The sequence below is a fragment of the Mauremys mutica genome, chromosome 2 (genome assembly GCF_020497125.1).
Source record: "Mauremys mutica isolate MM-2020 ecotype Southern chromosome 2, ASM2049712v1, whole genome shotgun sequence".
NCBI lineage: Eukaryota > Metazoa > Chordata > Testudines > Geoemydidae > Mauremys > Mauremys mutica.
Genome location: NC_059073.1, coordinates 233,912,637 through 233,927,457, shown reverse-complemented (window position 1 = coordinate 233,927,457; position 14,821 = coordinate 233,912,637). Strand labels below are relative to the sequence as shown.

The window sequence follows — 14,821 nt, the reverse complement described above, 5'->3', positions numbered from 1 at the left end:
TACCATGATCACAAACACTCCTCACACCAAAATGTAAAGATTAAAATAGAAACTGAAGTTCTTCCCACCTTTCATGTTTGAATATTTTAATATTTCATTTCCTAATTGAAAAATGAATTATTCTTTGTATAATTTTCATAATTTATGCTCTTGTCAAATTATGATGAAAACGCACAACTACTTCTCCACCCAAGTGTTAGAACCAAATACTCTTGATTTTGAAGAGAGCATCTTATTTTGAGCAATTTAATATATTCATGAATATATCTTTACAGAAGGCCATTTTTAGTTGAGTACAATCCCACTATACCTAAAATAAAGAGGCGACATCTAACAGCAGTCGGTATGCAAACAGAAAGGGGGCTAGGGAAGATTCCTAAAGAAAACTATACAGAACACAAGGTAACTTACATTCTGTATTTCAGACTTTTCTCATAATAACCATTTTGAAGGGGAACTAGCTTTTGCAAAGTGACGAGAATATAAGAATGTGCTGTATTTTAGTTTACAATAGAAAATCTATAGTATAAACACATGATGAATATCCTCTTCTGCAAGGGAACATCATTCATTTGACACTAAAGCACTATAGGTGTAAAACCCATAATGCAGGTTATTTCCAGCAGCCTACAGATATTGATTCATAATATCTTAAATATTAAGATAAGTAATAAACATATGCAAACTAGTTTGCATCTTGACTTGCTAATAAAGTGGGTTAAAGAAAAAAAGATGACTGTGATTAAATAGATTTTAAAAGCTGTGATAATTGTCTTAACCTGCCAAAAGCAAAACAAGAAGTTTTACTGCACAGACAGTATTTAAAAGCCAAAATGGTCCTTTCAGTAGATGAACTGAGAAAAGGAAATAGCAGTTGCCTCAGTGGCAGGTTAAATGGTAGATTGGAAATTATAGACACAGGTAAGCATGGAACTACTTACTACCATCACCATCCTAGCACATCACAAGTTCAATGCAAGACCATGTGACATTCTATTATATGCTGCAGCTCTTTTTGAAATCTTTTGCCCTATTTAGGTAGGAAAAGGAAGGCTCACACAGAGAAACAACAACTGGATAGAAGGCCAGACAAATATATATGCTTGATAACTGGCAAAATACACAAGTAGACCCTTTAGGCTCAGGTTTAAATATACTTCCTGAACATTCCACTTGACAAAGCCAGTTTTCCGAAAAATATTGATTCCTTCAAAAGTGAGGCAGGAACAAAAGACACATTTGTATACCAGTTTTCATCAGCAGTTAACTCACAGTTTTTACTATGTACCACTTTATGCAGATTTGACAAAGAATTAACTGACTCTCAGATACATGAATAGATTTTTATGTATACAGAAATTTAGAAAGCACAAAATTGAAAGAATACACTGAGGTTTTTTGGGAAAATATTATGGAACTGTATTTCAACTTTTTGTAAACACTTGTACTGTGTACAAATCTTCCTATTCTTATTCTTAGATAAAAATGAAAAGCAATTTCTTTATTTCTGCTTCATAACATCTAATATTTTGTAACCAATTTCAATTTATTTCCATTTCTTTACCATTTTTTAGAATGGCTAACCCACAGCCTACCTGGCTCGTACAATACAAAGCATTAAATACACAAAATATATCAATCAAAGATACGTCTACACTGCGACTAAACACCCACAGCTAGTCCATATCAGCTGACTTGGGCTCACGAGGCTTGGGCTGCAGGGCTGTAAAACTGTGGTGTAAACATCTGACTTCAGGCAGGAACCCAGACTCCGGGATCCTCCCCCCTTTCAGGTCCCAGAGCTTGGGCTTCAGCCTGAGCCCAAATGTCTACACCGCAATTTTACAGCACACGAGCCTGAGTTAGCTGACACAGGCCAGCCAGAGGTGTTTATTGGAGTGTAGACACACCCCAATAGTCTTCTGCACCTGACACGTCATACTTGCCCAAACAGCAAATCATAACACATCTAGCCGTCACACACTGCCTTATCAAAAGGCCAAAAGGACCAAGAAGGGAAGCAAATTCCAAAGTTGAGGCTCCACCACAGAAAATACTCTGCCACCAGGCTCCCCATATCCTCTAAACTGGGGGTATATTTGCTCCGCTGTTTACTTCTCTTTTTGTGATACCTCTCCTAGTTGCAATCTCTTGCGTAGCCAAGTCCCAAACCATTTAAGGATTTATGCCAATCCCCTAAACTCCACCTAGAAAATAATCGGAAGCAAGGAAAGACTCTAGAGCACTGGAGTAACATGTTCTCTATGCAAATTACCACTTACGAAGTAGGCAGTTGTATTCTGCAATAATTTCGGCTTCTGGAAGGCCTCAAGCTGTACCCCCATGTAGAGAGCACTGCTGTAGTTTTCAGGGAGTTTAATTACTATATAGAAAAAAAAATCTGATTAACCACTCCCTGGCCATGTTTTACAGTCCTTTAATTATGCTTTACTTAAAATGATTCAAGTTTAGCATGCCTGCAGAGTTGAGGGTCTACAATGCTGAGAGGGAAAAAAAGATTTAAAGCTTAACCTAAAATTTAAATAAAGAGCCATGAGCTTTTTATAATCCATCCCACTTTAAGAGACTGCCAAAAAACGGGTGCTCTTATGTGCACCTCTATCTTACTGTGAGAAGGCTAGTCTAGGATCTACAAAAATGCAATTTCCTACAATATAATTATCCATAAACTGGGTAAATCTATACTCACTATAACTACATACTGCATGCCACAACAACTGGCCAAATTTATGTTTTCCACCATTAACAATAATTAACTTCCCTTAAAAACAAAACAAAAAAAACCAAAACCCACACCACTATTCACATCTGCAAAAACAAATGTAGATATGGTGCCACTAAGAAACAGGACTTGCTAAGCAGAATTTTGACTCCTAATTCCTGCAACAGATTCTCGCTCATTTTGAGCCATATGAGATATTCAGTCACATGTGCTCCACCCCCTCCATGTAACAGACACTGAGCATAACGAACAGATCACTAATATGTCATAAAACAAAAAAGTGCTCTGTACTTAGCAATTTTATGTACTTATGTACAGTGCACTAACCCCATGTGACCTTAGCATGGTGTTCTTACCCCTGCCTTAAAGTCACACACTATACCAAAACCAAAAATCTACAAGTATTGCGTCCCTAACTTAAAAATCCAATCACTTGAAGTATAATCACCACATACAGCTCAATCACCCCTTAGCGTTTCAGATATAAGACATTCATCCCCTCGCTCCCAACACATATACCACGTTCATGTGGATTAAAATTTGTGTATAATTTTAACCCACAACTGACAGTATGAAGCTCATATGCATCTCACTAAACAATTTTATTTTAAAAAGGTCTATTTCTTCTCAAACCAAACTTCACATTAATTGAGATTTTAGGTGAAGTATAATTAGAAGCTTATTTAGGTTTCCTGTACCAGAGAGTTACTAGTGGCCAAAATGACAGGTCACAGTCAGTGCATTTTAACCAATCTGCTGTACCTCATCATTCCTCCCCAACTACCACAATTTTTTTTTAAAAAGGCATCAGATTAGGATTTGTTTTTAAAAACAAAGCAAGAGAGTCAGAGGTGGAACAGTATCTATCCGCCCAGCTAGAAAAGTGCCTCACTAGTACCATAGTATCTGAGTTGTAAGTGTAAACTAACCATTTTAAGCTCCTAAAGAGAAAGTCACAGCAAGCTTTCCCTAAAGCAAAGCAAAAAATAAATAAATAAATAAATAAATAATCCTGATTTTAGGTGAAGGTCTATACATTTTTCAGAGATTTAAGAATGCTCTCAGAAATTTTAAAAGACTGACTCAACGTGCAATGCTCAGGTGGCCAGCGTCAGCTCCCTACCCTTCCCCCCACTAAGCTAAACTGCACATCACACCAGTGACATCAGTGCTATCTGAATAATCAGATCGCAGCATGTACATTGCCCCACTAGATACCAGCTGCTCTTGAGTCACAGAAAGGGGGTCCCTAAAGGGCTCCACCACAAGTGTACATATATCAATCTTGCTGCATTTTTGTTAAAATGTCTTCTCTAAGTTTTGAATGAAGTGACTTAAAGTTCTATGAAGTATTGCAATAGTCTTCCATGATTCATATGGTCTGAATGCAAAAATTCCACATTTCCCTTTCACATTCCCTTGAGATTTCAGTAGTAAATCAGGAATAAACTTTTGGCTTATGAAACAGCAGGCACCTCCCACCCAAAAATCTCCACCCTTCTTGCAAGTAATCCCTTACCAGCTCTCCCCCACCCCAGCTACAGTTGCAATGTACCCAGCATCTGTCTTAACGCTTCAGTAGGCATTCCACAGTACCATATTCCCAACCTACCTTTCACAGCAGGTATAAAGGTAAATTTTTGCATATGTGGGTGTGCCCGCTTCAGACTGGAATGTCCAATAAAGTTTGGAATACAGTGACTACTGGGTCTAAGAATTTCACTTTGAATAACAAACCACACTTCACAATGACGAGTCTTCTGGACACACCACAACATTATGGGAACCCTAACGGACACCACCTCTTGACCTTCCTTTCCATGATAAGGTTATGGATTACCAGCTCCCTACCTTCACCCCAATACACAACCTCACCAGCCTCGGGGGGGTGGAGGAGAAATGCAGGCAAATGCAAAAATGCATATTTTAAAAAACTGAGTAGGAACTTCCCACTCAGCAACTAAACAGTGATAAAGGTTAATATAACAGTATACACTGAGCAATTTAAATGCACTACAAACAATTTTTGCTGTTATTCTTATGCAGCAATAATTTGATCATGCTGTTAATTGTACGGCTATGCATGCTAAAAGAAGGACATTACCTATATTCCACATAATTTTCTTTACTGTAACATCTATTTAACCAAACAAAACACACTGGTACAAGCTGGGCTCCATGGAAAACTAACCCTAGACTTTCAACATACTAACAAACTGGGTAGGTCTTTTGACCACCACCACACAGGATTCTCCACAGCACTGTGACTGACTACCTCATTAACAACTATATTTGCCACACTTCCCATGTACAGATATACAGGTTTATTTAAAATACATCTCTTTTACAGCCATTCTTTGAACATATGTAAATAATCTCTTTTTTCTAAATTACTTATTTAGCTCAACATTTAAAGGCTTAACTTTTAAAGATACCTAGTAACTCTGGAAACATAACAACTAGGCAATACTTAGAGAGATCCATGGTAGGAGGAAAAAAAAATCAAACTTGTTGAGGTGGTGCAAGGGAAGTACTACATAGTTTTCAAAGGAAAGCAAGGAAAACTACTTTTGCATGGACGTTACTGAATTAATTTTAAAGTAGATTTCTACAGGCGAGAATTTTTATTTTCAATTATGAGAAATGCAATTTAATTTTCTATTAAAAAGTTCAGAAATATTCTGATCAGACACAGCATGTTTAAATAATGTTTAATAGACATGGTTTGAAGTGGGAAATAATACTGATATTTTGGTAACTAAATATTCATAAAAATACAAGTATGGGTATGTACCTGTATCCCTGCAATATATTTTGGAATCTTAACTTTACTCTCAAGTTTTATAAAACATTTCTTCCAATAAATTACAGAATTAACAAAAAAAAGGAAGTTGTAGAAGAGAAAGTGCTAGTTCACACACAAATATGAAAACATGCCTAACCCCAACACAAAGAACAATGTGTTTTTATACTTTCAGTTGAACTCTATTAAAAGTAGGGAAATACGGATTTAAACACATCAAAAATGATACAGAAGTTTTTCTAAACTACATTTGTGATTATAAAATTAATGTGTTTAGAATGGTGTATATATCAGTGCACTTTTTGTATGTCCTTCAGATTCATAAATTTCTGTTTACAACTTAATTGCTATATTGGCATATATTACAAAGACTGGAATGTACTTTTGAGACTGATCAATTCCTACATTTGCCATTGCATTTTCTTCTATTTAACTCCAATAACCTTTTAAGTATACAAGAATGTATTTAATCAGTATTATACATTCAAAAAGTTGAATATATGCTACTGTAATTTGCAGTTGATACATTCATCTTGCATAACAAACAAGACTGCATATTACATTAGTTTCCAAATAACAAAACTAGCTAGACACTATAAATACACAAAGACTTTCCTACTAACATTAAACCAACAAAAATCCCACAACCATACTTTCTCAAGCAAAGCTTCCCTCAACTGCTAAACAAAAATTAATCCCACAATCAGATTCCCAACGATAAAGCAACTAATATTTATACACACCTTTTTAATCAGCTGTTTGAGAAATTCTGTATTTTTTTGTAAAAGTTTAAGGGATGTGTTAGGAGCACTTTTTAAATAAAGTTATTTAATCTGGGAAGTATGGCTGTTTGTATAATGGAGGGCAGGAACAAGTACGTGCAAAGTTTGATTTATTTTGTTATTACTCTCTAGAAACCCTAGAATGCAGTATAATTTAAACATTTGTGAAAAAAAGCAGAATGCAATGCTCTAGGTAGTACAGAAGTACTAGTCTGCTTTGCTGCAAGAATCTGAGCACTGTTTCTTCACATCAGACCCACAAAACTACATGCTACTGAGCCCTGAAGTACTCACTTTGCAAAAATGAAACACACACACAAATAAAGGATGCATAAATCATGTCTTTACTAAAGAGAAATCAGCATTTCCTCATATGTCTGTACATGCCGGATCAAAACAGTAAAGAAAAATTCCTCCTTAAATCTAGATGAAACTTACACTACTTAGCTATAAAATGCTGCAGCCTCCAGCATGGTAGGATCAAAACACTGTATGTATACAAGTATATTTACAAGATGCTTTTTGTTGCGGAGCAAAGCTCACATGCTTGCCTGTTACACAGTTCAAAACATCCCATTTCATTTCCTGCTAACGCACAAAATTTAACTCTTCTCAGGAATTTAAAATTTTTAATAATTATTTGTCATTCAATCACAACCTACTTCCTCCATGAAGAGGGTTGGTTTCTGTAAATCCAGTGCAGACTAATAATACATTACATTAAAAATATAAGGGTACAATTCTGGAATTATTTCTGATATCATGGTGGGTTTTTAGTTTAATAACGTAGCTAATTTATCCACAAGGCAAACATAACAAGCTTTTTTTTTTATGTATTTATTTTTGTGGCAGACTGGTCATTGAGGGCAAGAAAAAAAAATCATTTACCTTTGTCTTTTAGGGACTGAATGTTCAACTTCTATGAGTTTACCATGCAGTTCCACTTTACCTGCAAATACAAACAAAATTAGGGAGAAGTGTTTTTAAATGTGTTTGAACGTCTCCCTCTCTCTCATCTCCCCACCCTTCCCAAATTGAATTTGTGGTGTTTTAAAACACCACAGGAAATTAAAAGTGCAACATGTTATCTTATTCATTAACTGGTGTTGCACTTTGCCACTATGCTGCTGCTATCACAAGCCAAGGGACTTGAATTTTAATGATTCCTTTTAGCACAATAATTGACCGAAGAGGTAAGTGAATGACGCTGTTTGAAAGTGGACCTCTTCCTTTATTTGAGCCATTTTCTCCAAGGGCTCTGTAATATAGATACACACATTTCGATCGGATGAGCTGATCAGGGCCCTACAGCCCAAAGAGAGGATACAGGAGGGATTGGGAATGCTTCAGGGTTGTGTGGAAATGCTTGTGTCTTTCCTACTTGCCTATTCTGGGCAGGGCACCCCTCCCTCCCCCGGCTACCTCCAACGCGTCCCGCAGGGCGACAGGCCTCAATTTAAACTTCATGGCATTTTCTGGAGGGAGATGGGGGTGAAGAGAGCGCATTTCAGAAGGGCTCTCGCAGCCCCGGGAACCTCCCCCCCCCGAAGCCTCTGCAAACCGTATTAAACAGGCAACATTACATTTTACACAAAAACAGGATGTAGAGGCAGAGAGGCGGCCTGGCTCCTGCAAGCGGTGATGGGTGCGGGAGAGGCAGTCAAAGGGAAAGCGAAATAAATAATCCCGAAGGAATGCAGCCCTCTAGGGCCCGAGCCCTGCCAGCCCCTCCGACCAGCGCGGGAAGGGGGGCGATGGCTTTTCCCTCCCAAGTTTGGGTTACTCTCCTTCCCTGCAGGGAAAGCTACAGCATGCGTCGCCTCTGTGCAACAACACGCGTGGGGCTGGGAGCTTCGCCAGCCAACTCCTTCCAAGTGCACCCAGAAGGCGGCTTTTGCCAAGCCCGCAGCCTGGCTGCCGGGGATACACGCTGGGCAGGAGATGCGGGGCCAAGAGCGCCTATAGGTGCGCGCTGAATGCACAGAGCAAGGCTCGTCCGCCCCGCCGTCCCCGCACGTTATGCCGGAAGCAGGGCTCACTTTCCCCTCCACACCGCCAGCCTTGCCTTCGCACCATGCACACACTAAATCGCATGGCCTCCCCCCTCCGAATCCGCCCCCACCCCCAATTCCCGGGACGCTCGCAGAGAAGCCAGGATTTTCCGTCGGGGGCGGGAGGGGGGAATAGGGGAGCCACATCGTGGTAGGTTTCTGGGCCCAGGCTGCTGCCTCTTGCCCTGGCCTGTTGTGAGCGATTGGGGGGGGGGGGGGACACACCTCCTTGGCCGCCTTCCCCGCCGCTAGAGCCAGCCAGCCTAGCGCCCCCCGGGCCCCCTCCCACAGCCCGCATGGCTGCAGCGCAAGCCCCGGGCGCGAGGAGCTGCGGAGGCCAGAAGGCGGCTGGATGGCAAACGCCAGCAAGCACGTTACCTGCCGGCATGCCCGGGATCCACAGCCCCCCAGCTCCCGCGGCCAGGCACGGCAGCAGCCCCCCCAACCCCGGCCGCTTGCAGCCCGTGCACACGCAGCCCCCGCGCGGCCCGGGGAGCCGGCTCTCGCTTCGCCCCCTATCCCCTTAGCAGGGAAAGGAGCAAGGGTAGATTTCGGGGTCCCCCTGGGTTGAACCGGCGAGGTGGGTGGGGGGGGAATCTGGGGGACAGGAGGGGACCTTCTCTGTGTGTGGGCAGGAAGCAGATGGCGAGAGGTGCGGGGGTGGGTGCCCGGGGCCGGCGTGGAGAGCGCCCGGAGAGACTCACCTGAAAGTGCTTCGATGGCCTTCATAGCCCAGTTCTCATCGGGGCAGTCCACGAACGCGTATCCCGTCTTCACCAGAAACTGGCCGCTGAAAGGGATCTTGGACTCCTTAAAGAGACTTTCCAGGTCCAGCGGGCTCACGCTCTCGCCGAGGTTGCCGATGTACAGCTTATTCATCGTCTTGTTCGTTTAAAAAAAAAAACCACAATCCACACACGCCCAACAACTCACAGCCTCGGCTTGCAAAATAAGGTGGGGAAGGGGATACAATAAAATGCGATGGAGGAGAGATAAAGAGAGAAAACGAGAGCGAGGTGAAAAAAAAAATCAGATCTGCAGGCTGAGTGCCTCCCACCCTCCCTTCCTCTCTCGGGGTAAAAAAAAACTGTATCCAAATCGGAATCCGGAGTGTTTGCCGTATGATCCGGGCGCGCAGGGGAGAGAGGGGGGGAAACACCCAGCTTGGGGACCAGGATGGCGGGCGGAGAGAGAAGGGGGAAAACTACTTTTTTTGTCTTGCCCCCAAGCCCGTTTGGCAGCGGCAGCGGCAGGCGGACTATGAAAATGTCACACTACGTGCATGCTGGCGCCGCCTCTCAATTAAAAAAAAAAAGCCAGAGAGGAGGGTGGGGGGAGTGGAAGAAAATTACTTGAATATTCCGGCTTTTTGAATGAGCCACGTGTTCAAACTACAAATCAACTTCTCACGTGAGGAATCCCAGCGCCTCAATTAGATAGTAGCTGTAGCTCGGCTCACACACACACACGCTCACACCCCCACTCACCGGAGGAGGAGGAGGAGGGGCGGGCAGGGAGGAGGAGAGAGGCTGGCTGCACACACACACACACACACACACAGGGACAAGTTTAGAGAGGGCTGCTGCTGCTGCAGCTGCTGGGGACGAGCCAGAGGGAGCTCGGGAGTTTGATGGGCGCCGGCCCTGAGCGCGTGTTCCCGCTCTGCCCCTAGTCACCACTGTTGTTGACAGCGGCTCGCACCCCTTCGCCGAGCGCTCACAAATAACGCCCGGCCTGGCTCGACTGGGGCCAACCTCTCCCAGCTCGCGCCCCTGCAAGCGCGCACAAACAGCGGGGGGAGGCGAGGACGCGCTGTCTCTCGGGGCGGGTGCACTCGCCGAGGGGACTCCAGGAAGGAGGGAAAACATGCCATATAATGCCCACGCCTCCCCCTCCTCCTCGCTCCCCGTGATGCGAAGCCACCGTATTATTCATAGGGGTCGTTCGTGCAAGCTCCGCTGCTCCGGCAAGATGGCTTGAGCACTTTGTGTGGGTGGGTCAGCGAGGGGGAGGGGAGGGTACTTAGGCAGGCTGCGTGCTGCTGGGGTAATATTCTTATTAGCAGCGCCCGGAGCGATCTCTCTATGCGCAGCACCTTTGCCTGCGATTTCATGTTTGGTGGCTTTCGGGCTCTTGTTTGCCATTGGCTGCGCGCTGCAGAAAGACAAGGGACTAAATGAGGGAGGGGAGCGGGAAGGGGGAAATTAGGGTCTTTCCAGCCTCGAAGGAGCCCCCCATCTGGTAATGTTTCTGGCGGGTCGATTAGCGTGGGTTGCAGTGTCTCTAAAAGGACAAAGGGGCGCAGGGTGGGGGTGGACGGAGGACAGTTGGGAAATGATTGAGAAGTGGGAGAGTCCAGAGTGAGAGAATAACATGCTTTTCTAGTTCCTACCAAAAGAAAAAAAATGTTTGTTTCTTTCTTTTAATCTAGTTAATGGTGGCTCTTATTTTAGAAAATATGAAGAATGACCAACCAGCGTTACCCTAGCATGGTAATAACATACCCAGGAATTTAGAGATTCCCCCCCCCCCCCGCCAGTTGGTTTAAAGAACCATTCATAATTTTCAACATTTGTAAAGAGTACAATGGTGGGTTTGTGGGGGGAGGGGGTTTGGGTGTGTGGAGCCTTTCCAATGCAAACAAAATGTTGCCTGAAGATGAAGAAAGGATACGGAAATGAAAGCCAGCGCTATATTTAATATAGCAATCTAGTAGGTTTTGTTTAATAAGTCAATGCACTTTAGTGGAAGGTTTTATTTATTCCATGGTCGATTTTTTTTGTGGTAGATTTTAATAGGTATTCCATGGAAAATAGTTAAGTATGTGTATTAGTTAACAGTGAATGAATTTCCACATGTCCTGCATTTTATGTGGAAATACGCATAAAGAGAAATACCTTAAGGCTTACAGTTTTGTACCTCATTTCTACAAACTAAATAAGTAAATACATGTAATTTAATGTAACTTGAAACTATATTGTTGATGAATGTTGACAAGTTCTTTTGTTTGTACTTTGGACACTACAATCTGTATGTACTATTACACACGGTTTACAAAAGGCACAGTAAAGACAGTTATTGAAAATTTAGCACAGAATGGTATAATTCAATGTGGTATTCCTTAAAGTAAGAACAGTAGTTAATATGAAATAATTAAATATAACATGTCAGTTTAACTTTTGAGGCATAATTTTTCATAAACCAGTATGTATAATTTTATGAGTGCTTATCAAGAAACTAACCTCTATCATTTAAATCCATTGTTTAATGTCAGTTTAATTGATGACTTACTTGTAGTAGACAAAGGGTATTCTTGTGTTCCACTCTTTAGACTTTACACACAACTTCTATTTTGTAGAAAATGGGCAAATAGTTCCTTAGTTTAAATAATCTTCACTCAACAGTACCAGTCTGCGCTGGGACAAGACATTTTTCTTAAATGAGCTTGTATTTATTATATCTTGTAAAGTCTGATTAAAAGAGAACACACCTGCAATGTTAAGTTTTTAAAAATTATGTATTAGTCAAAACTGCAGAGTGGTTTAGTCAGTGTTCTCAAAGTGTCTAGTGTTATTCTTTAACTTTGATTTGTACTGAATTTATCAATCCATCTGCATGTGCTCTTTTCTACATGTGTGGTCTAAAAAGCACTGTGCAAATATTTTCCTCTTTACACTGTTAAATGTAGAGTGTATACATTTTATGTAATGTTCTAGTTTGCTAATATGTTTTGCTACCCACTTTTTTCTTTAGAAAAGTCAGAAGTGGGAATTTAAGTCAAACCATATATCAGTTGTCCAACCCAACTTACACATATGTAATTGTCCACTGTTAGAGGAGAGGAAGAACCTTGCATATTATCAGCCATATATACTGGAAATATATTTTTATAACACAGGGCAAAAACATTACTTAGTAGTTTATACCGAACTATATTGTATTGTTTTATTTGTAATGTAAAGAAGCGAATTACTGTTTTCAAAATTAAATTCTAAATATTAACATAAAACATTCTATTTATGCTATTAGATAAATAGGGCCCTTCTGATTACCATATACTAATTTAATTTAAACACCCAATACTAATTAGGTAACCATCTTTTTTATATAAAAACTTATAATTTGATATGTAAATTTTTATTAAGCCCAAATTAAATACTTTACAATATCATTTTATAGTTAATTAGATATTTACCAAGCCTAGTATACTAGAAATGTGGATCCAGTTTTACCAAATTCAAAACATTTGTGCTTACTTTAATTTTTCATATGTTAAAAGTATGTACTGCAAAAATTAGTTACTGAATTTTACCCCATATGAGGAAGCTGAACACGACTAACCTTTAATTGGATCAATTTCCTTTTAAAACAATATTTTCATAGGAAAATTAAAGGTAAAAGTAACAACTGTACTAAAGTTTTATCACTTGTGTAACAGAAAGTGTAATCATTTATCTAAAGCTTCCCCTCCCCCCAGTGACATGTGCTACCTTTACAGATGGAGAGAGAGAGAGGGAGACTGTTAAAGAAATAATTTTCCTCATAATACTAGTACACACAATAGATTTATATGAAGCAACAGTACTTGCTATCAGATGTGGATTTAACTAATACTGCTCTGTCACAGAGTTGTAAAAAAAATTTTTAAAGATACAGGTATGTTCTGAAGATAATTCTATTTTAGAACATTATTTAATCTTTTATTTTAAAAAGTTTCTGTTTAAGTGATAATTAAGGTGGAAAATGAGGAGGAGGAATGTATTGGTCTTTCCCTCTGCCATAAACAACAAAAAATAGAAATCATAATATACTTATAGGGTAGCGGTGTTTGAAGGGCCTGTGAATAATCTAGTAAACTCTTACCTGTTTAGAAAGAGTTCAACTGGCATTAGATAAGGATTAGGATATAATAGAGATCTGGCATCCATAATCTGCATGAAGAATATGCATTTTAAACGTGTTTTAGGAATATTGCTGTTTATATAATGCAAGGAGTTGAAAGGTCATTAAAGGGATTTCTCTTTTTCACTGTATTAGGCCCAAAACAAGGAAAGAGAAAGGCATACAATTTTAGGGGAAGCGGGAAAATGATTGTATTGACTCGACCCGGGATTAGCAAAGGTTAGAAATATTATTCAATTGGTCAGCATTCTGGTGCGTTCTCTTCCTCCCCTCCCCCTTCCGAACACCTCCCCCCCTTCAAGGCCCTGCCTTGTCTTTGCCTCAACTAAAGCTTCCTATAGCTTGCAGCGACCTTTAATTGGCTTCAACATGGATGCATAACTGACTCATACATGAAGCTAACACCCTAGACGAAGAGGACACCCCACAAGGCAGCTGAAGGAGAAAAAAATCACCACCACACGCTGCCCACCGTAGCACCACATTAACACGGAGACAAACTAAGCAGGCTGCAGAAGACACACATGCTATATAAATATCAAACAACCTTATTGTCATGATCCAATGAATTGTAAAGACAACGGATTGGATCGTGCAGAAGTTCTTTGCCAGCTGGAAACTACCCGCCTCCTACACCAGCCAGTTGAGCAAACTCAGCACGTAGAGCAAAGGAGCAAGGTTGCAGTTTAGCAACAAGCGCAGGGCGCCTGGGAGGGAGCCGCCGTAGTAATCGTAGTAAGCAGAGCATGGAGCTCACAGCGATGACTCTGAGGCTGTAAGTGAGCGTTGCATCCTATTGGCTCAGAGCTGCACCTACCAGCTCTCCCAGCCTCGTTTGTGCTGGGGCCACGGGCTGCCTGATTTGTTTGCTCTTCTCCCCATTCATTGGCCTCCTGCGTGCATTCCCCGCAGCTGGAGTGGTTGTGGCGCGAAAACGGCCCCCTTTCCTCTCTCGGGTGTTTTTGTTTCTTTCCTCTGATTGTTCCGTTGAGCCCCTAAAAAAAGGAAACAAAGTGTTACTGGGTAGGATGAAGCGATACAATGTGTAGTTCTTCCTGCGATTCGTTCACCCTCTAATGGCTGATGGAGGGGTCTGCTGGGGCTGGTGCTTTGTAAACGTGTAAGTTTGTACCACGCTGCAGCACAAGCAATGCAGCTTCTCACCATTTTCGTGTGGCTCTTTCTTTTCCACATTCTGACTGTGCCTTAGCCGTTAAGATCCGTTGTAGGTATTTAGAGTACCTTTTTTTTTTTTTTTGTAAAATGACTACTAATATTGAAACGTTTCTAAAGAAACTAGTAGCTTTCCCCAGAGTTTCCAAAGCTAAATGTTAAAATAGAACCGAAAACGACTAACAAAACAGTACATAATTATTTTGCTATGGACAAAATACATAAAAGTACCTTTTTGTTTGAAACAGCTACAGGATAGGTAAGGTAAGGTTGCTGCAGTTCTGTGGCTGAACAGCTAGTTCTAGGATGGAAGATACAGCCTAATTTTGTGAAGATGTACAAATTTGGGGGTGGTAAGGCAAAAACA

The 14,821-nt window shown here is 41.2% G+C and overlaps 1 protein-coding gene across 3 annotated transcripts in view; it reads right to left on the bottom strand.

The window, feature by feature from the left end:
- Positions 1-13,918, bottom strand: part of IGF2BP3 (insulin like growth factor 2 mRNA binding protein 3) — a 175,394-nt gene extending 161,476 nt beyond the window's left edge. Inside the window, exons 1-3 of one of the 3 annotated variants that reach the window (XM_045003651.1) lie at positions 13,829-13,918; positions 9,084-9,261; positions 7,217-7,277 (exon numbers count right to left, since the gene is read on the bottom strand). In XM_045003651.1, coding sequence (XP_044859586.1) covers positions 7,217-7,277; positions 9,084-9,258 — 236 coding nt within the window. In that variant the 5' untranslated portion in view covers positions 9,259-9,261; positions 13,829-13,918. Of the gene's footprint in view, positions 1-7,216; positions 7,278-8,757; positions 8,796-9,083; positions 9,262-9,731; positions 9,748-13,828 lie in introns of those variants that run through there. The other 2 variants (XM_045003652.1, XM_045003653.1) reach the window with 2 other exon arrangements.
- Positions 13,919-14,821: the final 903 nt, after the last annotated feature.